At 40.0% G+C, this 27,132-nt stretch overlaps 1 protein-coding gene across 1 annotated transcript; it reads right to left on the bottom strand.

The window, feature by feature from the left end:
- Positions 1-1,008: 1,008 nt before the first annotated feature.
- Positions 1,009-27,132, bottom strand: znf1035 (zinc finger protein 1035). Its single transcript, XM_028470126.1, has 5 exons — positions 26,874-27,132; positions 26,709-26,784; positions 19,196-19,308; positions 10,767-10,813; positions 1,009-10,640 (listed from the first exon to the last, which is right to left on the bottom strand). The coding sequence occupies exon 5, from the start codon at positions 10,635-10,637 to the stop codon at positions 1,980-1,982; it is 8,658 nt and encodes a 2,885-aa protein (XP_028325927.1). The 5' UTR covers positions 10,638-10,640; positions 10,767-10,813; positions 19,196-19,308; positions 26,709-26,784; positions 26,874-27,132; the 3' UTR covers positions 1,009-1,979.

Here is a 27,132-nt window from a genome sequence, read left to right as displayed (position 1 = left end):
TTCAGAAGGTTAAGGTTAGTTAGTCCGCAACAAAGTTTGGGGATAGGGTTAGTTAGTCCGTAGCGTAGTTTAGGGTTAGTTAGTTCGTAGCGTTGGTTAAGGTTAATTAGTTTGTAACGTAGGTTAGGGTTAGTTAGTCCGTAACGTCGTTTAGGGTTAGGGTTAGTTAGTCCGTAGCGTAGGTTAAGGTTAGTTAGTTTGTAACATAGGTTAGGATTAGTTAGTCCGTAACGTCAGTTAGGGTTAGTTAGTCGGTAACGTAGTATAGGGTTAGGGTTAGTTAGTCCATAACGTAGTTTATGAATCTACGTATTATTAGCAAACAGAAGTATTGGCTAATGAGTGGTTGCTACATATGATTACAACAATTCATAAATACGTAGCATGTCTGTAACATACTTTAAGAATCTACATATTAATAACAAACAAGTAAAATTACATCACGATTTAGTCATGTGGCCTATCACGTTACCTGAACTGGCCAATGAGGGGTGCTACATACGGGTAGAATGTCAATATATTGATATGTCTACGTGTGGAGAGCCACTGCCTTTCAGGAAAGGCTCTGCACAATTCAGCAGACCTTGTTATCAACACTGCAAACAGAAACCTAGCATAAACGGTACAAAATTTAATTTGTGGATGACGATCTGCGCTCCGGGGACATTTATATCTCATAACAGGAACCACTCCGTCTGTTTTCTGATTCCACACTGAAAACTTCACTTTCCATTAGTCGGGACTAATATACACTGAAGTAGATTCATTATAGAACTGTTCTTTCCCTATTGTTAGCTATGAAACTGTACCTTGTTTCATAAAATATCCCCCTGAAGAAAACGATAGACCTCCGAGCCTGAAACAACTAAACCTGTGTGCATCAGACCAGCTACTCCTCATCTTTGGTTCCGACTTTGTCCCCACATACTTCCATAATATATACCAACTATACACTGCAAACTTTCATCAGCTATGGGTTTGCTTCTTTACAGGCATTTAACTTGCTTATTAAATAAAAAAACTAATACATTTTATTTAAAGCACCTTTCACGGTACCCAAGGTCACAGCATAATCAATGTTAAAAACATACAAAAAACAATGAAATATATAAAGAAAATAAGGTAGTTTATTTATGCAATACACTACAGGGCAGACTTACTAAAAGTTTGCACCTGGAAAAACTAGTGCAAATGTCACTACACGCTGATGAACGCTTAAAACGTCACAATAAGGAATGCATCTGTCAAGCATGCAACATAGGGCACACATTCCATTTAGCTCAATAAAAATGCAATGTGAGTGGATTTAGCGTACCAAAATAGGGCATACAAGACACTGTTTTCTTTACTTTAAAAAACATGAAAATACACACAAAAACAGGCTTGGACAGGTAATATTTTTTTCCATAGTTGACTTTACTTGAAACTGAACAGATATCATGAAACTATGGGTAGGTTTTTAATATTTCTATGTACATGTCACTTGTCATTTAGAAAAACCAACCATGACAAACAGAAAAAAAATATTACAAAGTTATTTACACTAACGTCAAAGACAAAATATAAAAATACAATGGCTATTGATTAAAAAATGTTGACTAATTTAACTAAATTAGTGAAAGAAAGAAAAAACTATCACATCTGATAAAGCCATTGACCAAAAAATAAATGATTTATTTTCTATTTCCCATTATACACATCTCAGTCTTTGAGAAGAAACGCATTAAAGAATGCCTTATTTAGATATTACAAATTCCAACATTAGAAATAGAACCTAAACAAACCTAATTTTAAAAAAAACAACAATTTGGGATGAAATAGAAAGCCCAAAGCTCTTGAGTTTAGAAATACAAATAAGTGACAACTTGAAAGATGGGCATTGTATGAATTATAAGATACAGAAATTGAAAGAAATATCAAATTCAAATCACTAAAGTAGAATATAATCAGTGGGTGGGTAATCTTTATGGTTTTTACCCTTACTGGGATGATGTACCATGACTTTTTTGATGCTCCTCCAAAAGATGAGGAAACGCAAAGGCTTTGTCACATTCTGTGCATTCATATACAACTTCTCCAACATGACTTTCTTGGTGTTTGCGGAGATGAGAGAGCTGACTAAAGGACTTGTAGCACATGTCGCATCGGAACTCTCCAACTTCCTTTTCAGCGTGTAACCTCATATGTAAAGTCAGATCTCGCAGTGCGCTGAAACTACTGTTACAGCGGGTACAATTAAACATGATCTTTTCTGAACACGCTACTGCTGACTTCTGTTCTCCGTGTCTTTGCTGGTGCTTCTTAAGGTAGCTTATCTTAGCAAATGATCTTCCACAAATCTCACATTTGAAAAACTTCTCATCAGAATGTTGCTTATTTTGATGCTCTAAGAGCTCACTTTTGGAGGAAAACTGCAGTGAACAGGAAAGGCAATTGTAACTGTCGTCTCCCGTGACATCAACTTCATCCTCCGCTGTTTGCTTTTGAGTAGAATGGGCTACCGTGGAATGAAGAGTTTCCTCTTGTTGATGGGAGCAGTGGTGTTGTAGAGCATTATTTGCTGAAAAGCTTAGACCGCACAGAGAGCACCTGTATTTTATTGTCTTTGTCTTTGTTTTACCCTCATTTACATCCACTGGTTTTTGTTTTTTGTTCACACATTCACCATTAAAATGAGCTGAAAAATGGGAAATCACTTCAGTAGCGCTGGGAAAATTTTGGTGGCAAACGGGACATAAAAACGTAGATAAAGTTCCTACATCTTCATCATCACTTTCACGTTTAATGTTGTTGTCAATTTCCACATGGTTCTTCAAATGATTGATAAAGTCTGTGGAGGAGGATAAACTAACCTTGCATTGATTGCATTCATATTCAGTGTTGGACAACAATGGCAGGTGTGAGGTCTTGTGTTTTAACAGGTGAGAAGAATGAAAAAAATGCTTATTACAGTCAGTGCAGGAATATGGTCTTTCGTTAGTTTTGAAACATCCATGCTCTGAGAGTTCTTCTGGATCTGCGAAACGTTCACAGCAAACACCACAGTGGAATTTAAGCAGTGTTTTAACTGAAAGCTTGTTAACACTTGAGGGATGCCATTTACCATCAGACCTTGAAAGTGTAAGTGTAGTATGGTGACTTGCATTGGCATGATTTTTACGATGCTCATCTCTGAGACTCTTGGAGAGAAATGAACTATCACATATGTCGCAGGGGAAGTTATCTTCTTTGTGGGTGGACATATGTTCCGAAAGCTGAGATACATATTTGAAACTAAGGGGACACTTAGTACATCGATGTGGGCGATGCTTTCCTTGAGTATGCTTGTGTTTGCGCAAAGCAAAGAAAGTCACAAATCCTCTGCCACAGATTTGACATTGAAATTCGGATTTATGCTTTCTCTGATGCTGCTGCAGCTGGGATGACAGTAAAAAACATTTGCCACATTCAGCACACTCAAATGGTTTTTTCCCCAAGTGACACAACTGATGATCCTCAAGGCTTTCTGACGTGGTAAATGTTTTGGCACACACGTGACATGGGAAATATGGTGCTGTGTCAGAGTCGCTATCCTCGCTGCGAATTTTCACATTCTCATCGCTTTCTTCAGATTGTTGTTCTTCCTGTTTAATGTCATCAGTGTTCTTTACCTCTTTTTGATGGGAATCTCTATAATGTCTTCGCAGGGACTTTTTAGTCGTATAAAATTTTTTGCACATTTTACAGGCATAAATATTATCAGCATGCTCTTTGCGATTATGGCTGTAGAACTGTGTCCTTGTCAAAAACTGTTGAGGACACAATTTACAGCTATAAGGTCTAGTTGTGTCCTCAGGTGTCTTATGGGTTTCAAGTTCCAAAGGTTTGTGATCATTCTTGGGACTCTCATTAGAAGAGAACTGCTTGGCATTGTGATGCTTCTTCAAGTGTTTTAAAAGACTAACTTTATTTGAACAGACTCGCCCACACTGAGTGCAGACATTGCTCTTTCTTGTTTGCTCCCGTCTTCCATGATCTTCCAAGTGACTAATGAGCAATAATCCATCTGTGAAACTCTTCTCACATTCTGAACATTGGTATCGTGTTATCCTCTTTGTTTGTGAGCCGTTTGATTTCTGGTTTCCCTCAGATTCCTGTGGGATTTGGTCAGTCAAGTCATCTTTACAGGTGAAGTTAGTCTGTAAGACCCCAGACCCAGAGCTATCAGAAACATTTTTGAATACCAGAACTGAATCACTTTCAGCAACAGCTTCAGGATCTTGAGAAACTTTTCCTTTAGTTGGTATATTTCTACATTTCTTGTAGTGATTTCTAAGAAGTATTTTCTTCCAGAAGCCCTTGCTGCAATTTTTACATGAGAAAGGTAATGTTTTTGGGTGTAGGGCTTGATGAGCCTTTAGCTCGGATTCAGATGGGAATGAAATTTTGCAGCGAGAGCACCAATGCATGGAGACTTCACCATCAAATGCAAAATCTAGATTACATGTTAAATTAGCTCTTTCTCCAAGACCTTCCTGATGTCTTTTATTTGCAGCTTCATCTTCTGTTATACTAGATAAATGATGCTGCAACGGAGCTGATGACCCTGATGTCTCTACAGTTTCCATTTTGTGTGCACTCACAAAGTGCTCCTGTAGCTGTGAAAAGAGCAAAAATTTTGAATTACAATATGCACAAGAAAATCCTTTGATTCTGCTTTCCTTGGTTGTCTCTGGAAGTTCACCAACAGTGGGCGTTGTAGCCAGTAACATCTTACACACTTTTTTGTGGTTTTCAAGTTTATTTTGAGGAAACTGTCGTCCACATCTGTCACAAAGAACGTTCGGGATCATGGTGCACTTGGATTTGTGACGCACCACGTAATCCTTCCGGGGAAACTTCATACCACAAAACTCACATGAAAAGGGGTTTTCTCCAGTGTGAAGACGGGTGTGACAATTCAACTGCCATTGGTTTAGAAAAGTACGTGAACAATAACTGCAGGGAAACTTGTTTGTTAGACGGGGCCGGATCCTCTTTAGTAATCGAGTTTTCATTACTTTAAGTGGTTTTTTCCCATTTTTTGTTGAATTATCAAGTCCCAGTGATGGGGCAGCATGTTCTTTATTGAAAGTCCTTCCGCAGATCTGAAGTTTTTTGTGCCTTTTCAAGGTTTTTTCATATGAAAAAGCAGAGTCGCAGTTTGTGCACTTGAATGGCTTCTTTTCACTGGAGACAGTGCCAAACTTTTTTTGCCAACCTTTGCCGATATCTTCTAAACTGACTTTGGGAATCCGGACCTCCAGGCATTTTTTCTTGCCCTTGCAGTGAGTCTGATGTACTTTTAGATGATCATATCTTGAAAAGCAGCTATCACAGGCTTTGCAGCGATATGGCTTAACTTCATTATGTGTCAGAATGTGGCGTCTTAATGATCGTGGTTTGGAAAAAGTCTTGGTGCAAAATTTACACTTCAATTCATTTTTTCTCTCCATTTGGCCCTGAGGAGCATCTCCAAGACTAGGTTGTTTGGACGTTTCAGAATCACTCTGGGCTTTTGGCAGCCCTTCATTTTTAGCACCAGTACAGAAAGCTTCATGCTTTGTGCATGCTGTTTGACTTCCATATCTGTTGCCACAATACATACATGCATAGGGTTCCACACCAGTATGTGTGACAAGATGCCTCATAAGCAGTGATTTAAATCTAAATGTCTGTGCACAGTAAGAGCATTGTAATGGAAGCAAATTAGTTGGTTCTGCCTGTAACGGCATTTTCTGGATAACCTGGCTTGCCTGTGAAGTGACTTTTTTAGGTTGTGGTAAGGTGATATGGTCTTTTGTTGGTTGATTACATTCACTTTGATGCTGCCTAATTGCACTGATTTCAAAGAATTGCCCACAATTTGAGCATTTGTGCAAAGAGTTCCTCCTGTGAGCACCAGTATGCTTTTTTAGATGGTCTTTTCGAGCAAATCTTCGCTGGCAAAATGTACATGAGTGACATTTAGAAGAGGATGAGATGGTAGAAGCCAAATGCTTTTTACTGAGGAAATTTGGGGATGGCTTACATGAAATCTGCTTTTCAGAGTCTGTGCATGACAGTGCTTCCTTTCTTGTATGCCTAGTCATATGACACAGTAAATATCGGCGAGAGTTGAAATTCTTTTTGCAGAATGGACACTGGTTTAAAGATGATCCAGATATATGCGTGAGACAGTGTTTTCTTAGCACTTGAGCATCCTCAAATATGTCTTTGCATATGGAACACTGCAGCTCACTAGTGTTATCTTTTTCCATTGGTTCCATGAACTCGTGCGGCTTTGATGATTCTTGCTTTGTCTGTGATGCTTTTTCTTTTTTGATGTGTGATTCTACATGTCTGAGAAGATGTGCAGGATACTGGAATTGCAGAGGACAGTCAGGGCATTGCAGCATTCCACGTTTAGTATGCCGTTTCCTGTGTTGGATCAGATCACTAATACTTGATACAATCTTTCTGCAGACCATGCACTGAATCCTCCGTTGGTGTATTAATTTGTGAGAATTCAGATGATGATGATTCTTGAATCCTTTCCCACATTCCATGCATTTAAATGGTCTTTTACCATGATGATTGAGCTCATGAGCATTCCTATACTTTAATAAGTTGAAAACTTTTCCACAAAACCGACAGTTGAACACTTGGCTCGCTGCTTCTGTTGATTTTGGACCACCTTCACTTGGTTCAGTTTTTTTACTGCTTGTCTTTTTAATGTAACCGGAAGACAACATGGCATGCCTATACCTGAAAGCTTTACCAGTGAGGTGAAATAATTGATGCTTTTTCATGTGTCTGGATTTTCCAGAGGCATAACGAAAAGCTGCTGGACAAAGACTGCACTTGTGCCATTGAACCCGATGATTAGATGATAAAGTTTTCTGTGCAGAGTTTTCCTGTTCATCTAGCAGTTGCTGGGTGTTTAGTTCTTCATGCTTTGTTAGAGGCATAGGGTCATTTTGCTTCTTCTCTGCAGCAGGTTGCTTTTTGGTGATTTTGCACTTTGCAAGCTGATTAAGACTTTTCTTTAAGCAGACCCGTTTGATATGTCTTGTTCTGGATTGAGATGTAGCAAAGTTAGCCTCACATAAGGGACAATGAAATCTACCATTAACACGCATTTTACCACCATATATACTCTCTCTGACACAGTGACGTAGATGTCGATTTCTAGTGAAGGTGTACTTGAAAAGCCGAGGGCAAAGCAGACATTTATGTTTTCCCAAAACATCCTTTTGTATCTGGTGAACATTTAGATTACTCATTTTTTTAATGGACAGTGTTGAAGAAACTGTATCCGACTTGTGTATGATGCGACAGTGCTTTTTGGCGCTTTTTACGTCAGAGACACTTTCACCACATTTGACAGGTTTGATGGTCTTCGAAATGTCAACGAGCTTAACATAAGGCTGCATATTTCTATTTAGACTGCCTGGTACCATGTTAGAATTAGGAGAACTTTTAACTCTAAGATTAGACCGTTTGCATCTACCAGGAATCTTCTTATGTTTCCACACGGAAGAAGAAGATGCATAGAACAGGCCACACATCTCACATTGGAATGGAGTTTTGACGATTTGAGTCCGCATATTTTTGATTTTTCTACCATATTGTGTTGACTCAGATAAAGACATAGGTCGTTGCTTTTTTACACCACATGAATGTTCCTTGTTTAGCTGATAGGTATGGCAAGTTTTGCAAAACTGAAAATGGTTCATCGGATGGCAGGAGTGATGGTGTTCAATGAGAAAATCTACATTGTCGGTAGGGTAGTGACAATAAGCACAATGGTAAGAATTACTCACTTGACTGGACTCTGTGGTTTTCAAAATGACCACTGGGTGCATTGATTTTTTCATTTGGACTGAGAACTGTATTTGAGAATCTTGATCTTTTGAAGTAATTTTTTGGTCCTCCTCATGCTTGTCTACAAACATTTCTTCACTGGAAATTGGGATGACATTTGTTTCACTTATATCTCTGGTTGGGGAGCTTTGCTTTGATTGACTTTCACTTGACAAAGTTCCAAGCTCTGGAATGTGAATTGAATGGAATGATTCTTGAGCAAATTTTTCACTTGGACTTGATAATTGTTGTAAAGGACTATCAGGTAATGGCCGTTGATCAGAAGATGTATATGTTGTTAAATTCTCTCCAGTTCCTGTAGATTCAACTTCTAAACAAGACTCTGCACTGGTATTATTTGAGGGATTTTGTGGTAAAAATGATTCTTTATTCAAAACAGTTTGTTCTTTAGTGTGAGGTGTATTTTCCTTTTCTGGGTGAGGATAATGAACTGTGTCTGAATCGTCTTGCAGAAGGAAAGATTTCACAGGCGAATTTTGCTCATTCTTTACATTTTCATCTTTAGGGGTTGTGGTGCTTTCCCTCATGGAATCCATTTGCTTTTGTTCTTGACAGAAGATTTTGTCTGTATTGGACACTTTATGTGAACTGAGGGATTCAAAATCAGTGGCAGCACCTAAATCCTGTATTGTCAGACTTTCATTTTCAACTGAACTGCTGCTTGGGTTGTGTGACAACATGCAGGATTCTATAGAACCAGATTCATCTCTTCCCTCAGTATCTTTACATGAATTGTTAGTAGCATCAGGAGTGCTGTTGTCAGTTTGTTCTGAATGATCATCATCATCTGCGCACTTTGTATTACTTGATAATGTATCATCTTGAGATTTTTTTGAGCAGTTTGTCTCAAAGAGGGATCCTGAAAAGCAATCACTGACACTACTTGTCTGTGTGTTAAGTTTGTCATCTAGGCTTGTGGCAATATCGTCCTTAGATACACATTTGTTTAACTGGTGTTCAGAGTAAGGCAAGCTTGATTCATCAAGGTCATTATAATCAATTTTACTCCTCAATTTCAGTTTTTCCTCATTTTTCTCTCTTGAGTTGGCTTCCTCAACAGACAGTGGACTAGAAAATTCTTCCTCCAAACATTTGACTTCAAAGTTCTTGCTTTGACAAGTGGAAGAATTGAGGATTGTGGAATTGCTTGTGGTAGAAGTTTGGTTTTCTGATTTTTCCTCTACTTCATCCGGTTTTGCGGGATTATTTTCTTCATGTTCCTTCTCACTCCAAAATCTGTCATGATGTTCTTTAACATTTGAGCATTCTAATCCTTTATCTTTTGGAATTAAACATGAATCAGTTTCTTTTTGCGGAAGGTTATGATTCACGTCATGTGCACCAATTTCCTTGGAGAGGATTCTGTCCAGCTCAATGAGCTTGCTCTGTGAGTTTTCCCAGTCACCAATGGGGGAGTTGGAACAGCCTTGTGCAACATCACTCTCAGCATCCTTAAGTTTCAAGCCTTTTTGATGAGTATGATATGGTTGATCAGAAGTTTTAGAGGAATCCTTTATAAATTTGTCTTCCACACACTTGACTTCAAAGTTTTCACTTTGACAGGTGGCACTATTCAGAATTGGGGATTTCCATCCAATGGTGTTTTCTTTGTCTCCTGAATTTGTGTCTTTACCATTTGTAGAATTATTTTCCTCTTTCTTCCTTTCATTCCAACATCTGTTGCCATCTTCTTGAAAGTTTGAGCATTCCAATTCCTTATTTTTAAGGGCAAACGAATGTTCTCCTTTCTGAATGCATTCTGACTGTGGTTCTTTTGAGGCAGTATTATCCCAATTATGCTTCAAGTTCTCATATTTGAATACATTTGGGGAGGATGATACAACTTCCTCAAGGAAAGCTGCGCCCTGCTCAATTTGCTTCTCCTGTGAGCTTTCACCTTCACTAATAGGGGAGAAGGAGTATGCCTCTGGTGCAACCATTCCCTCCTCATTCACCTTTAGACCTTGTTGATAACTGTATTCATTTTCATTTTGTAGATTATTATTTTCTGTTATTGTCGAGGAAGAGGCAAAAGATGAAAAGTCAGATGCTGAAAAATAATTTTCTGTGTTCTTTTCAGTGCTTGGAACTAGGTTCATTGTTGATTTCCCATCTGATAGCAGGGTCACATTAGTTTGTGCTATATTCTGTCTCAAATCCTGACATTTTTTTTCTCCGATGGGGGTTAACCACTTTGATGAGCCTGGTTCTACCGGACGTTCACTTCCAAGCCGTGGATTCACATTACTTCCGACATAATAGGACGGATCCGACTCACTGATATACTCTGAGTAACTTTTGACATCTGTGTAGTTTTCAATAATAGATGCGGCTTGCCTTTCACAATCTTGCTTTTCCTCCTGAAAATGTTCAGTACAAGCTGGTAAACATGTTTTGGATATCTTTAACCCATCTGTTAATTCTGAAACGTCACTAGTTTCACATTTTTGCAAGCACAGTTTATCGATTTGTTCTTCATTTCCATGCCAGTGAGTATCATTAAAGTATTCCTGATAACCATATAGTGAATTTGGTTTTGCAATATCAGGATTTGAGGAAGAGTTGACATGGACATTGGATGTTGGTACAGGGGGATCAGGATAGGTTACTGTACTAGAGATATTTTGCTGTCCAATATAGTTCTCCGTATGCTGGGAAAGTGTTCCACTCGAATCCGGCAATCTTCTCAGCATCTCTGTGTCCGATGGTAGAGGAGGGAGGTTATGGTAATACGGATCCCACCCATGAGCCATTGTCTGCAAGGATTGTGAAAAAAAAGAAAATAGAAAAATCTGAGAGAAAACTGATGTTAAGATGTCCCCTCCCCCATCATAAAATTGTTTAAATGATTTTAAAAATGCATTATAAGATATAGATCTTACCTTTACTTCAGAGAGAAAGAACAACTGGTTTCCAATCGATCAGGAACCTGTATGAACAAAAAACAATTGTAACTAATCAAAAAAAGAAAAAGAACTTATGGTCTAAGGGTGTGTGATCTGACTATATTAGATCCAGAAGGAATAAAACATGACGACAATCTGCCACATCACAGCGATCATAGAAGCATCTGTAGTGCACATTTTATCCCTCGTGGTGCCGTGTCTGTACCATATGTCTGTGTGCCAATACACAGCACATCCAAATCTTTTTTCTCTGCCAAATCACACCATTTGCTAGTCAGGCACATGTTAGTAATACAGACACACCGAAGAATCAAAGCTCAATCAGCGCAGAAGTATGCTCCGCTAACACTCCCACCCCTCTCTCCAAGTGCACGGACACACAGCTGTGCTGCTTTCTCTGTGTTAACGGCTGCCTGTTGGAGGCTCAGTGCAGATGTCTGTCTGTCTTCTGTTAAACTCCATCAGTTCTGAGTGTTGGAAGCACTGAGCGACGTTTGAGGAAACAGTGCATGTACAGTATTTCTCTTCTGTAACCAACTCTGTCGCTCCGTTTTCATTTAGGGTGATGACAAAGTAGGTGAATTGGTTTGTTTTATTGGTAAATAACTTTAAAATAGTCTATATGATCTGAGTGAAAAAAAAATGCATTAAATTTGTGATTGTGATATTACAAAGAAATAATTAACATTCCCCGATATAGGGGTTTTTAAGAAGTGGATTGGATGTGGTCACCAAATCAGGCCGATGCAGTTTCATGGGTCCGCATTGCGTCTTTACGACAGCGGTGCACCTTACATTTGCTGTAAATCAGACGTAACATGCAATGGCAATATGTCCGCAGTTTGGGAATACTTTTTATGAGAAAATGCTGAAAGCACTGCATAATTATTTGAAATGATGATAATATTAACGTAATATTACTTTTCTTTGGTTAATGATGTACATCAATTATTATCTAAGAAGAAGAAGAAGAAAGATGCCAAAGATGCTTTCAGCAAAACAGTGAAGAAGATTAAGGTCAGAAATGACACACAGGAGGAAGAAAGTTGTCACATAAAAGCCAAAAAAGCAGCAGCATTGGGATCATCTTTGATGAGATCTTAAAAGAAGATGACCAGATCTGCCACCGCATCCTCTGCAGTTGCTGAGGTGCAGAACTACTTCTAAGAACAAACCATCCCATGGTCAGTCAGTCCTCGAGACAGTACCGGAAGGCGCATGCTACACAGACCCGCTTACTGGCAGCTAAATATATCAGTGCTTCATGTAAAAGCATGGACAGTGAGAAACTTTTCAGCGCTACCTCAACTATTATGGATGAGAAGAGAAACTGCTCATCTGCTGAATTTGCAGAGAAACTTGTGTTCATCAAAAATAACTTTCACTAAATGGTTGAAGGATTAAGTTGAAATTATTTTTCACTTAACCCATGCAGCTCATATAACGTTATTGACAGTATTTCAGTTTGTTCAAATATTGGAGTTTTACTCCGTATTGCTGCTACTAGTTTTGGTATTTGTATGATGTTTTGAAGTTCAGCACCAGCACTTTTAAAGAGAACAATATATTTTTGAATCTATAACCCATAAGCTATATAATTTAATGGTCCAGTAAAATGCTGTTTTTCACCATATCCATTTGTTCTAAGAACCCCAACAACATCGCTTATTTTCTGGAGTTTTAGCTCTCTGAAAAGCCAATTTCAGAGCAATTCTCAAAACAGGCTGATTCGCAGCCTACTTATGCTTATTCATGAAAAGGCGTGTCTGTAGACGCTAGCCACATACAACAGCTGATCAATTTTTTTTTTTTTTTTCAATGCATACACTTTTGTTATTGTTTTCAGCCAAAAAACTGCACATTACATTAAAACATATGACTATTTAAGCTGCTATTGTGATTTTGAGTAAGACAAACAATGTCTTATCCTCTCAGCGGCTGAACACCCTCTTCCTCAAGAGGGACGCCGTTACGTGCAAGTGAACTTGACACTGTTGTGATCCTCCTCTGTTTTTTTTAGCAGGCTAATCAGCTGGCTGCAGCTGTGCTCACCTGGCCTCGTTAGAGCCCTGCAGTACATAAGGGCTCGATCAGCACACTGAAAGAAGGTCTTCAGGACATTCTTCAGAGGAAGTTTTGATGAGCAGTCGGGAGAGAGCTGTTTTGCATGGTGGCCTTACCTTTTGTTTGGTTCTCAGTGTGGTGGTAAGGTGTAGGGTTAGGTAAGACGAGGTACCTCTTACATTTTACACACCTAGGAATTTTGTGTCTAGAAACACTAGGTAAGTGGTTGGGGCCACCCCATGTATGTTTTGGCCTCTTCTTTAGTTAGATAGTCACGATTTTAGTGTGTTCTTTTTCATATTGGAGTGCAAGAGTTTGCTAGGGCCTGGTTTGTTTTGTTGTTTTCATTTCTTTGGCACTAACCTCCCAGTCCTCACCTTCCCCACCTGGGAACTGTTCGTCCTGTTGTAACGACGAATAAAACTCTGTTAAACACTGAACTGTCTTTGCTGCTGTTTGACCGTCTGTTGCTGTCCGGGTGCTCTTTTTGAGCACTCGGGTCGTAACAAGTCGTAACAAGTGGGGGCTTGTCTGGGATATTATACAACTGTCCTGGGCACGACGATCAAATATTGCTGAGAAAATTAGTTTTAGTGTGCATAGTTTTGTTTCTAATCCCTCGTTGGGGCAGCTCGAAAAGTGTCGGAAAGAAAATTTGAACTTGCTGCACAGTATGGGGTTGAAATACCTCGGGGAAGCTTAAAAAGAGAAATAAAGGAATTGGTGTTGGAAAAACTTGTGATGTTGAAACTGATTCAGCTTCCTATCACTGTTGTCCAGCCTGAGACTGGTGCAGTGTCTGTTACAGATTTGGAGGATGGAGTGGCCCCGGCAGCGATCACGCCTACTGCTAGTCCAACAGAGGCAATGGACCCGCCAGCGACCCTGCCTCGGTTTGAGCCATTTACACCGTCGTCGCCGATATCCAGTGCCAAACTGAAGGTACGACTGGCTCGGCTGCAGTTAGACGCTCATGAGAGGGAAAACCTCCGCAAAGCTGAATATGAGTTGAGACTCCAGGTGCGTAAGCTGGAAATTGAGGCGGAGAAGGAGGTGAAGTTGAAACAATTAGAGGTGGAGGCCTTGATGTTTACTTCTACTCAGTCTCTGCCTGCCAGTCTGAAACCAGATCAAGTCTTTGATGTCACAAAACATATTCCGTTGGTGCCAATGTTCAGAGAGACGGAGGTTGACTCATATTTCAGTGCGTTTGAGCGAGTTGCGACTGCTTTAAATTGGCCGGTGGACATGTGGCCAATCCTTCTCCAATGCAAGTTGGTTGGGAAGGCACAGGAAGTGGTGTCTTCCTTGTCTTTAGAAAACAGCCTCAGATATGATGTGCTGAAAGAGGCAATTCTACATGCCTATGAGCTAGTTCCAGAAGCATACCGACAAAAGTTCAGATGTCACAGATAAACTGGGCAAACATTTGTTGAATATGCCCGTGAGAAAGCTGTGCTTTTCGATAGGTGGTGTTCATCGACTAGCAGCACGGACTTTAGGTCTCTACGTGAGTTGATGCTCCTAGAGGAATTTAAACGCACTTTGCCTGAGAGGCTGGTGATGTTTTTAAATGAGCAAAAAGTAGCTACCTTAGCTGATGCAGCAGTCTTTGCAGATGAGTTTGTGCTCACTCATGAGCCAGTCTTTATCCCTACCTCACGTTCAGAAAAATTTGTAACTCTGTGTCAACCCACTTCTGGCACAAACCAGGCTAGACCTAGACGGCTAGTACCACCTCAGGAAGAACGGGAGTGCTTCTATTGCCACAGGAAAGGTCACGTCATAGCTGACTGTTTGGCATTACAAAGACAGCCAAAAACAATCTCACAGGAACGAGACGTTAGTTTGGTGAAAAATGTTAAATCGGCCCCTAAACAATCGCCAGCGTGCGGTGTTACGCTAGACCCGTGTTTCGAACCGTTCCTTTCAAAAGGATTGGTGTCTTTCTCTGAAGAACCAGCAAGTCAGAACCCAGTCATAATGTTAAGGGATTCAGGGGCTTCGTTGTCCATTTTAAGGGAGGATGTTTTACCTGTATCAAATAACACCTATTGTAAGGCTAATGTAGTGCTTCGGGGAGTGGGGATGACTGATGTGAGTGCGCCGTTGCACAGGGTACACCTTTCATGTGCCCTGCTTAGCGGGTGGTTTGAAGTGGCTGTACTTCCTGCTCTACCGGTACAAGGTGTTGATTTTCTGCTTGGCAGTGATATTGCAGGGGGCAAAGTTTACCCTGCGCCAGTGGTAGTAGATGATCCTGTCATTAGCGAGTCTTGTGTTGAACGGGATTATCTTTATCCTGCTTGTGCAGTCACAAGAGCTCAGGCGGACAAATTTGGTGTAGATCTGTCTGACACTTTTTTCGTTTCAGATGCGTCTCGAGCAGAGTGTCAGAACATAAGTACCCCGACCAATAGAAGTTCTCTTGTGCCAGATGATGTAGTGTTGCCAACAACCAGAGGAAAATTCATTAAGGCCCAACAACTTGATCTTTCCCTAAAGAAATGTTTATCCTCTGTAGTCAGTTTGCAGGAGGCTCAGAAAAGGAAAATGGCTTACTTCCTCGACGATGGGTTGCTCATGCGTCGGCGGGCCAGTGACATCTCTGAAGATGGAGACTGGAGTGCTGTGTATCATTTTGTAGTTTCTACCGTCTATCGTTCTCAGGTACTGTCTCTCACTCATGATCACATTTGGTCAGGACACATGGGCATTACAAAAACGTATAACAGAGTCCTTGGGCATTTCTTCTGGCCAGGGCTTAAGGCTGATGTTGTACGTTACTGTCAAACATGTCATGTCTGTCAAGTTGCAGGAAAGCCAAATCAGGTTATTCCACCTGCCCCTCTATGCCCTATACCAGTGGTTGATGAGCCGTTTGAGAAGGTAATTTTGGATTGTGTGGGACCATTGCCAAGGTCAAAAATGGGAAATCAGTTTATGCTTACCATAATGTGTGCTTTTACTAGGTTTGCAGAGGCTATCCCGTTAAGAAAGATCACAGCTCCTGTAGTGTCCAAGGCTTTGTTGAAGTTCTTTTCTGTGTTTGGTTTACCCAAGATAGTTCAAACGGATCAGGGCACGAACTTCACATCCAGGGTTTTTGAACAGGTCTTGCAAACTCTGGGTAGCAAACATATAACCTCAAGTGCATATCACCCACAGAGCCAAGGGGCACTCGAGCGGTTCCACCAGACCTTAAAGTCAATGTTGCGGAAGCATTGTCAGGATTCTGAGAGGGACTGGGATGAGAGCGTTCCATTTGTTCTCTTCGCTGCACGGGAGGCAGTCCAGGAGTCTATAGGATTTAGCCCAGCAGAACTTGTGTTTGGGCGGGACATTAGAGGCCCATTGAAGATGTTCAAAGAGCATCTAGTCTTTCCAGGAAAAAATAAAATGAACCTCCCTGAATACGTAGCAAAACTCAAGACTCGGCTTGAGAAGGCTCATCGTTTGGTAAAAAACTTTTCTTCCGTGGCTGCCCCACTCACGTCGTTGACTAGTCCGTCAACGCCTTACGTTTGGACCAGTGAGTGTCAGCACTCTTTTGAGAGCCTCAAGGGCATTTTGTCTTGTGGTCCTGTTCTGTCTGCTCCAAATTTTAATGCTCCTTTTACATTAGAAGTTGATGCCAGTGCGCTCTGTGTGGGAGCGGTTCTTCTTCAGTCAGATAGCCAAGGAATAGACCATCCAGTGGGTTACTTCTCAAGGAAGCTCTTGAGAAATCAATTGAACTATGCGACCATTGAAAAAGAAGCTTTAGCCTTATTGTTGGCTTTACAACATTTTGAGGCCTACCTCGGGTCCAGTCCACAGCCGATTAAAGTTTATACAGACCATAACCCTTTAGTCTTTCTTTCCAGGATGCAAAACCACAACCAGCGGCTTATGAGATGGTCGTTGATCATACAGGAGTACAACTTGGAGATCTGTCATAAAAAGGGTTTGGACAATGTAATTGCGGATGCTCTGTCAAGGGCACTTTGAGATCTGTTTTTGAAAAATTTAGCTTTGTCAAACTGTGTGTGAGCTTAAAAGGGTGGGGGTGTTACGTGCAAGTGAACTTGACACTGTTGTGATCCTCCTCTGTTTTTTTTAGCAGGCTAATCAGCTGGCTGCAGCTGTGCTCACCTGGCCTCGTTAGAGCCCTGCAGTACATAAGGGCTCAATCAGCACACTGAAAGAAGGTCTTCAGGACAGTCTTCAGAGGAAGTTTTGATGAGCAGTCAGGAGAGAGCTGTTTCGCATGGTGGCCTTACCTTTTGTTTGGTTCTCAGTGTGGTGGTAAGGTGTAGGGTTAGGTAAGACGAGGTACCTCTTACATTTTACACACCTAGGAATTTTGTGTCTAGAAACACTAGGTAAGTGGTTGGGGCCACCCCATGTATGTTTTGGCCTCTTCTTTAGTTAGTTAGTCAGGATTTTAGTTTGTTCTTTTTCATATTGGAGTGCAAGAGTTTGCTAGAGCCTGGTTTGTTTTGTTGTTTTCATTTCTTTGACACTAACCTCCCAGTCCTCACCTTCCCCACCTGGGAACTGATCGTCCTGTTGTAACGACGAATAAAACTCTGTTAAACACTGAACTGTCTTTGCTGCTGTTTGACCGTCTGTTGCTGTCCGGGTGCCCTTTTTGAGCACTCGGGTCGTAACAAGTCGTAACAGACGCACACATCAATATCCTCACTACAAAACTGCATCTTGATAGTGATGTGCCCCGGATTACACCATCTATCATTTACAAACACAGCCAGACCCCCTCCTTTCCGCTTACTACTCCATCGTCTCGTCACCGCATGAAAGTTGGAAGCTGTCCACAACCGTGTCCGGCGCATTGAGCTTCTCATGCCGAGTTAGCACCGCTAGGTCATCCATTTTATTGGAGATAGATCTAACATTCCACATGATGACGGACGTCTTGGCGCTTTGCCCCGTTGCGCGCCACATCCCTGCCGTTTCCTACTCAGTTCACGAGGGATGTCGGGTCTTGATGCATAGGCTCAGGCTGGCATAGCATTAGCACAGAGTGCTAACAGCTGATGGGTGTAAACAATGTGGCCGTGGTTCCAAGCAGTGACTCCCAAAACGATCACAGGCACAAGCAGCAGTAAAAGTTGTGCAGTTTGAGCATCCAGTATTACAGTTTGCATTTACATATATGGCAACAAAGTATAATATATAGTCTATATTAAATTGCAGTGTTTGTTTTAGCTGTAAGATAGTTTGAGAGAAAGGAGCTCACATTCTAGGAGGCGTGTATTATGTCCATAGAAGGAGGAGAGAGGATTGTCAGGAGGAGTTTCCGGCAGGTGACATCACATGGTGATACAAGTGTTAGGGCTGAGAAGCACAATTGTACTTGTGGGACATTTTTGGCCGAATCTTCGGTGCATCACTATTAAATAAAAAGCAAATACTGGTAATATATTAAATTGATTCAGAAGTGATCGTGGCTCCAGACTCTAAGGCTGAAAGAGAAGCTCTTGTAAGAAGAAGTGATGGACAGAGAGAAAGCGGAGCTTCAAAGCAGCAGCTTGGTAACAGACGATGGCCTCAGACTCTAAGGGTGCTATTACATCGGTTTAGTCCCGGACTCCGTCCGAAAAGGCAGAGGACAGCTGATGATTTTAACACCTTGGTTTGGATCGGTATGCGTTCAGAGCGCAACATCTGATCCGCACCAACCAGCCTCTGGTAAAGTTACATGAGCTAAATGCTTGAGGGGGGAGATACTGGAGTAGAGAGTTCTCTCGGTAGTGCATTGGGTTCACAGCGCACCTAATCGTCTAGACTTCAATTGAAAGCAATCCGAGACAGGCAGAAACAATCGCTCAAGAATTCGCTTGTTTGATCCGCTCTAGACTTAGTTTGTGTGTTCACACCACCAAACAAAGAGAAAGATTGCCCCTGTCTCGGAAAAGAGGAGATGGTCTTTACAAAATTTGGCCAAATGATAATTCTTCAGATGAAGAATGGTAAAAATCCGTGCAACATTGTAACAATCGGCTGCTGAAATGATGAGCAAAATTGCAGATAAAAGTAAGTGAACTGAAATTATAAAATAAAACAGGATAAAAACATAATAAGCTTGGAAGCTTGACTGTACTTTGATTAATGGAGTGATAAAAAGATATGCCAAAAATTACTTCTGTAAATACCTTACCCGTTTTAGAAAATGTGTCAAAAAAAAAAGTATTGAAGTAATCTACAGGGCATTATTTGTGGTAATATCAATTAGTTAAAGCACTAAATTCACAGAAAGTTTATTTGTCTAGGATTGGTCCTGTCAGAATATTAAGTGACAGCCACACACTCATATTGCAAGTTAGAAAAACAATTACCAGAATAAGATGCTTTTCGCACTCAGAGTGACAAGCCTCGTCAGGAGATGTGAAGATGAGGAGAGGAGATGTGAAGATCTCCTGGGGCTTGGAGCCCCAGAAAGGAAAGCACCCTGTAAAAAAGACAAAAGAATTGTTATCACTGTGGCAGCATAAAAACAGTTCTTCTGTAGGTAGGTGTGGAGCTTGAGCATAAATCTAAATTAAAGAGAAAAACAACAGACAAGAAGGTCCTAATTATGTTCAATATGTACACCAGCAATCCAGCACATTTTATTGTACATGCACGGGTGCTAATGTGTCAATCACACCTTGATTTGGGAATATAGGATAGAAAAACAGATACTAGAATATTCTAGGGCAGGCAATGGGATAATCTTTCTACTTCTAATTGCCAGAGCCATGACCAAAACCAATGGTACATTTCTATTGATAGTACTACTGGGTACTTTCAGGACAACTTCTTAAGACAATTTCTTAAGACAATTTCTTAGACCGACCTGTTGTCAGGGCCAGGTAGGGCCGAATGAGGCCAACCTGATGTTGATAATCTGAGCACACAAATTGATGCAGCTTCTTTGCTCAGAGGCCCACACAAAAACAAGCTCCCGCTTATGGTTGAAGCTGGAAGCCTCGGTAATGCTCGTTTTTAATCAACCAGCAGAATAAAATGCAGAAAGTTACTCCATGGTGATGAGGTCCAGACTTCCTCCACATTTTTATCCAACAGAAAAATCCAGTGCAAGCTCAACTGCTCTCGAAGCAACAACCATTTCATATGGCAATGGATACAAACTCTGTTCACAGCAAATTTGCAACTGTAAGTTTTTTGTGTCATCAGTTGGGATGGGTATCTGACTGCTGGGTTTCTTCCATACCAGTTACTCCTCTGTGCCTTTTAAACAGTTCCAGTGCTTAAACAGCACTTTAACCGGTATTTAAAAACCTAAAAAAAACTTGCAAAAAACCAAAGCCAAATTAAGAACAATTAACTTAAAACAATACAACATAAAAATAAACTATTATTAGATCAAATGCACATAATTTATACAATATCAAATTCAACAATATAATAATGAAGATTAATGTGGAGATTACCAGTACCAAGTACTCTAATCTCCATCTTAAAACTTTAGCTGAAAAGTAATCATTTTGGTAAAAATGAGTTCTAATGACCAGGGGCCTCATCTCTCTATAAAAGCAAGGAATCTGTCTGTCTGTCAGTGTGTCTGTTTGTGCCTCAAATATCTCTGGTGTTCAGGGAAAAACACTTAGGGTTGGGCACCGAGAACCGGTTCCAAATAGGAACGTGAAAAAGACGTACCGGAAAATGCCACCAACCATCACATTGTCTGACCCTGCTGCCTGGTTCTGGACCCAGAAGCAAACTTATCCTTTATTGTCATGTCTGGCCTTCTCATATGTATGTGCCCAGGCCTCCTCAATGCGTATTGAATGTGTGTTCTCTACTGCAGGGAACACAATCTGTGCAGAACGGGCTGGGTTAACGCCTGAAAAGGCAGACATGATAATCTTCCTCAACAAGAACTGTTGATTGACATATGCATCTACCTGGGCTGCAGCTCTGCTGCTGCCAACTTGCTTGTACTGTTATTTCAGCAAGTTTAAGTTTTACAGTTAAAGTGGGGAACCTTTGTAATTGAATACCCTAGTTACAGTACAGCAACCAAATTAAACTATCAACTAAGTGAATTAATAAAAATGGCCAGAGTTAGGGCTTTTTCAAATGAAACAATCTCCTGTGAAAACTGTGACCTGTACGACTCAAAAAATCAGAATAGTTTAGAACAGGAATCAAAAATGAGAATCAGAATCGTTAAAATCCAAACAATGCCCAACCCTATTTAAGAGTGCTGGAGGAGCAAAACGAGCAAGAGATGCCCTTATACTGGAACTTGAGACAGCACGGAGGAGTAACAATGGAACAATCAAAGGATTCAGAGCCAACAGTAAAGTCCTCACGTGTAGAAGCAGTAGGACTACCTCCAGGACCAAGCGCAGCTTTATGAAAGAGCTTCATGATATTCTGGAGGAGCAGGAAGACTTGGGTGCAGCAAGCAGAAGCTCCACAGTTGTTTTTCCGGTGCAGTATTATCTGACAGAGGCAATGATTCCTGCCACAGACAATCAATTTCTGTACTGGGCAGTCAATAGACTTCAGTTACCTGGCCTTGCTGCCTGCCTCAGTGATCCCTGCACCAGCTTCAAAAGTTTGAGACTCTTCAGCAGTCTCTGACATCGCGGGTGAAATAGTTTTTACTATTTACTATTTATAGGTTAAATAAATATTAAATTAAGTATCGGTCGATACACAAAGCTCAGGTATTGAAATAGTTATCGGGACCGGAAAAGCTGAATTGGTGCATCCCCATTTCAGAACAAGGAAGAGTTGTTTGTGAGTGACGGAGGCCAAAAAAGCACATCATTTATTTGGTTGTCGTAGTGGCAGCACTAATAAAGGAAAAGTATCTTATTTCCAACTGTCGTCACTGTTGTAATCAACATTAGTACCACAGAGTGTAATGGTGAGGAAAAAGCGCCTGATCTGAAGGTTCAAAGGAGAGTCTAATGTCAAGAGTACGGGGCCAGGGCACACATCTCCTGTCACCTTCATGAGAAATGTGATTGTAGCACATTTTACGGTTCACATTAGAGCTGAGAGAAAAAAGCAATTTCATTTATTTCATTGAAATTTTACAAAATCGATTGATAGGTGCTGAAATCTTTTTTTTTTTAACCCAAACCCCAGCAGTCACACTATTGTCTGGTGTTAGCAAAGTCAACTACTGCGCCTGCTCACTGTGAGAGTGCATTCAATTCATTGAAAACATGGCAAGAAGCTCGGCTGGATGAGCCGCCCCAACTTAAGTCAGAAGTTTGGAACCATGTTATTAACATCCAAATAAAATTTGAAAGATAAATAATGTATCAAAATAGAACCGTAATTAATTGATTCAAAACCTTAACCTCAATAAAATTGATTTAGGGAATTGCCCATAATACCCAGCTCTACTTCACATACATGCATTCAACACTTCAATACCAATTTACCCACTTCTCTAAAACATTCATGTGCCAAGGTCAGTGTACCGGTGTACACATTTTCACTGCAAGTTAATTTCTATAAATGACGCAATCTGCGCAATGGTTATTATTGAGGACCCAGATGATCAAGGCGAGCAGCGGCACCAACATGTGCAACATGTCGTGTGCAGCATCAAAATGTTTGTTCTTACTTGATCAGATTATTACTACTTTTTACATCGGAACCAATGCCCTACTGTTACGGGGTTTTGGTACACTTTGTGTTTTTCTTTCCTGTGATTGCTCATATGTTTAGTGGGTATAATTCTAAACTAGGGCCCTATAAAATCCGTTTTATTTTCAAATTCCTTTTTTTGAGATATATTTATCATTTCTTAAAATGATAAATATTACTTTTTAACTCCTGTGAAGAAACAAAATGAATAATAAAAAAAAAAAAACTCATAATTTAACAAAAATGTATGTCAAAAATAACACACACAATTAAAAAGTAGATATAAGTTGTGGTGTCATGGATTATTCTGACTTCTCCTTTTTTAATTATTTATATGTCATATAAAGATGTATGAGAACAGCATTAATGTCACCTAACATTGATTGTTAGGTCAAATTACTCAATAATTTTAAGTTAAAGCTGCTGGAGACAATCAATTTATAACCAGATAAAGACATGGCATAGAGTTATTTTTACTTTAATGTCTACACTGTATTCCCTGTGATATTACCTCACTCTGCAATACATTAAATGCCGTCCTGGTTCAGAACTCTCTGTATGAACCCCAAAATATACATTCGCCATATTTTTGCGACAACCTTTAGTCTGTGAACACAACAGGAATGTGTTGGGAAGTCACTTTAGCAGAGTTTTTGGGGGCATACGCGAGCAATCACAGCAAGAATGAAGCAAAAACACAAGCATCAGTCTACAGGAACTCGGTCGGTCGCTTAATAAAACCCGAATTCGGTACCCATTGCTACTTAAATGATCGGATAGTTGTTTTTAAACCCACTGATCGGCCTAAAAATCCTGATCGTACGACTGGACACATGTTTTATGAATGCACAGAGCTAAACTCTTGTTGGAACGGCATTTTTGATGCGTTTTCAAGCATTTTCCAGTCGACAGTTAAACCCAGCCCAATAATGGCTTCATTTGGTGTACCAGATGGAGACGTACATAGAACCACCCCCATTCGAGTTTTTTTTTTGCGGAAGATTAAAAAATTCAAATTATTTCTTCTCTTGCTATGGTGCACATTTTGTCCCTGCCAGCTTCCAAAGCTCCCCCCTCCCTCTTGTTTCTCTCTAATGCACACACAGCAAAAACACAGCTATTGCTAACGAGAGCAAGACAGAAAACAGCGAAAAAGGGAATAGTGTCAACAGTTGTCTGGAATTGGTTACTACTGTATGATAAGAAAGGGGCACGATGGAATGCGATCACTGACGCGGTCGCTTTGCACATCGCACAACAACAGTACTGGAGAAAAATCAGCAATGTCCAGTCGAACCATGGAGAAGTTGTTACATAGAAGTTCGAAACATCAAGAATGCACACACAGCAAAAACACAGTTACCGCTAACGAGAGCGAGACAGAGAAAAGCAAAAAAGGAAATAGTGTCATCAGTTATCTGGAATTGGTTTGGGTTTGTAGTGACAGACGTGCAACAAGTGAGTGCACGCTGCAAGGTTTGACTAAAGCCTGTCGCAAAAAAAGGCAGCAGCACAATGAACTTACTCCAACATCTAAAACAGTGGCATCCAGCCGAGAGAGAGAGAAACGCCGCACATTAAGAAGAGAACAAGACTGCTGCAACAACAAACACCCGCTAAAAACAAGCCGACAGTGGTAAAACAATTGGCCCAAGCTACTACGTATAAGAAAGGGGCACGATGGAAAGCGATCACTGACGCGGTCGCTTTGCACATCGCACAGCAACAGTACTGGAGAGAAAATCAGCAGTGTGTCATTTTTTTACTGCAGCGACAGACATATGGTCCAGTCGAAACAGGGAGGAGTTGTTACATAAAAGTTCTAAACATCAAGCACAGACCTCATATTCTGCACATCAACCAACACGTGATGCTTGCTCATGTATTCAGGGATGCAAGTGGCACTGTTTATCTTTTAAAACAAAGTTTAACAAAAGTCTTAAGTTTGCACTTTATCAATCTCCGAGTTGATTAATTATTTATTGGCATTCAATATGTTATGCTACCTTGTTGTTTACAGAAGTATTTTAATCAAGAATGGAGTTTTTCCTCCTAGAGCAGGCTCTTGATTTATATTTTTGAAAATTGATTTTAAACAAAGTGCAATAAATAGCTATTAAAAAACTATAAAGGTTGTTGCATTGCTTGAAAAAATGGCATTATTTTACATTTTCCTTCAGGTTGAATATGAAGAGAATTCTTTGTTAATGTATTTAAAAATGGTGCAGCTATTAATGTGAATTTTAACAATTTAGTCTCCTTTCTAACTACAACTTATTATTATTTTTAACAAACATGCAGCTGGAACTTTAATTCCAGGAGATATATAGGGGTTGATTTTGTTAAGTTAGATCAAATAAAATCAAAACTTGTTTTGTTGATGGTGTAAAGCCTAGTACTTAATTTATAAATGTAATTACCTCAATTTAAATGTGTCAGCAGGATTACGCCACTTTCTCCTGTGTCCACACCAACTAAAAAATAAATCCATTTATTACTGTTTTATTGTTATTTTAGTTTAAATGTAAAAAAAATTAATGTTTATTGAAAGATTATTATGAGCTCTCAGGCTTTATTTAAAAAGATTGTAAAATGTCAGGGAAAGATTTCTTTTTAATTAAAAAATGATTGGTAATAGAGGCAAATAACTTGATCTAATAATCCATTTATTGATGTCCTGACATTTGGCCAATAACAGAAAAAAGACATGTCTACAGCTCAAAAAAAACAAACAAACATGATTGATAGACTAGTTAAGTAGTTTGTTAACCATTTATTAATAAATACAAGTATGTACTCCTGGTTTGTAGTCACTGCTTTACATCGTTTACATATGCATTTTCTCTGTATGATAGCTGATGTTGATCACACACAGACAGTAAATGTCTCTCCAGTGCTCACACAAGTAGGGTTTCCAACTCACCAAAAAAAAATCTAATTTTCTGCCTGCAGCCCACTGAAAATTGGTGTGCGACCCATTTTGGGTCACAACCCACAAGTTGAGAACCAGTGTTGCACTAGAAATTTACAGTTTATCAGGGGCTCTACGCTGATATTTTCCCCAAGAAGCATACATGCTCCTGAAGTGAAATATTTTGAAACACATAAAACTATTTATTCACTCAAACTAAGTGGCAGCAGCAAATCACACATTTTTTTTAAAATTACATTTAGTTTTTTTTTTTTTAATCTATTTCTCTTTAAACTACACACAAAATGTATCAGCTGTCCAACTGATTTTGTGTGTTGGCCATAAACTTGCATAAAGTATGCATTAAAATAAATAAATAAAAATGAGGTTTCAGAATCTTTTTGGGAATAGGTTATCGATCACTTGCACACATGTATATATGATATACACAAATTTACCTACCTTCAGCCAAATGGTAAATTACAGTTGTGTAACAATAATGCAGTTAATTAAATGCTCATTTATACTTACAGCAATGAAACAAATTACATTTTGAATATCAATAACAATGTCACTGACTGCTGTAATGCGGTCATGTTTTTATAATAGGTTTAGATCAAATGTAATTTAATAACAATGTTGTCAACCGTTTCAAATTAAAAAAAAAAAAGGTAAAATTTATAATCAGAAGCAGGTACGCAATTGTTTCAATAATGTCCTGTAAAATCATACTTTCTCTTGCTTCTTGTATAACTCTCCAGGGTTGCCCAACTTTAAATGAGTAAATCGTTAATTGTATTATCAACTGGGTGTGTGCAAACACGTCAATGGTATCTGCCAGTCAGATATGTAAACATCATCTATCAAAAATAATAATATATTCAAAGAGAAACACACGCCTGCACAAACACATCAAACACACGCTATTCCACTAAAGCTTAAAAGCTGTGTATCACAGCTAATACAAGTCATTTATTGTTTAGAACTAGTCTACGTATTAAATAGTTAAGAGACTGATTTCAAACCACGTTGTGTTCCATCCCACAGGCTTTGTCTATGTCCGGGCATGATAGAGCTGTACTTGTCAACAATCATCCTCTTAAGATGAGTAAAGACATGTTAAGGACATGGAATGTGGTTTATATTGTGACATATCAGGACTGAAGCGGCGATGCTTGTGACTCAAATCGTGTGCATTAATAGGGCTAGCTTATGCACCGCCTCGCGCAGATGCTAGTTCCCTGCGCTTTAGCAAGATGCTAACTGCTAGCATTAACAGATAAAGGCGTCCCTGCAGCTCACTCATTGAAGGGGGACCTTACCAGAACAGGCGCCCACGGTCGTCTTGTGTGCTTCGATCGCCGTCAGATATGGTGATTTATCAGCCACATGTTGACGCTTAAGAAACCAACAAAGAACAAAGTGTTCGTAATCACAAATCATCCGGCTTTGAAACGACTGGGTCTAGAAAAACGCCGTCAGGTTACCTTTCTCCTTCCTTAGGACTGTCACACGGTTGGCTCAACCAAACAGGTCACGTTCCCTTTCCACGAAGTGAGTTAAATTTCACCCAGTGTCCCGGATGGTGGCGCTAAGTAACGGTCCACCTCCATTGTCCTTGTTTGCGCAATTGCAACAATTTGCACGGTTTTCGCGTGTTACACAACAATCTGTTCGGAGCCAATGACAACGCTCGTATAGTCTTGGAGAGCCCGCCCCCCGCTCAGTAGCTTCCTCCACTTCTCG

The sequence above is a fragment of the Gouania willdenowi genome, chromosome 16 (assembly GCF_900634775.1).
Source record: "Gouania willdenowi chromosome 16, fGouWil2.1, whole genome shotgun sequence".
NCBI lineage: Eukaryota > Metazoa > Chordata > Actinopteri > Blenniiformes > Gobiesocidae > Gouania > Gouania willdenowi.
The sequence above is the reverse complement of the archived record's forward strand: the minus strand, read 5'-3'. Positions and strand labels throughout refer to the sequence as shown.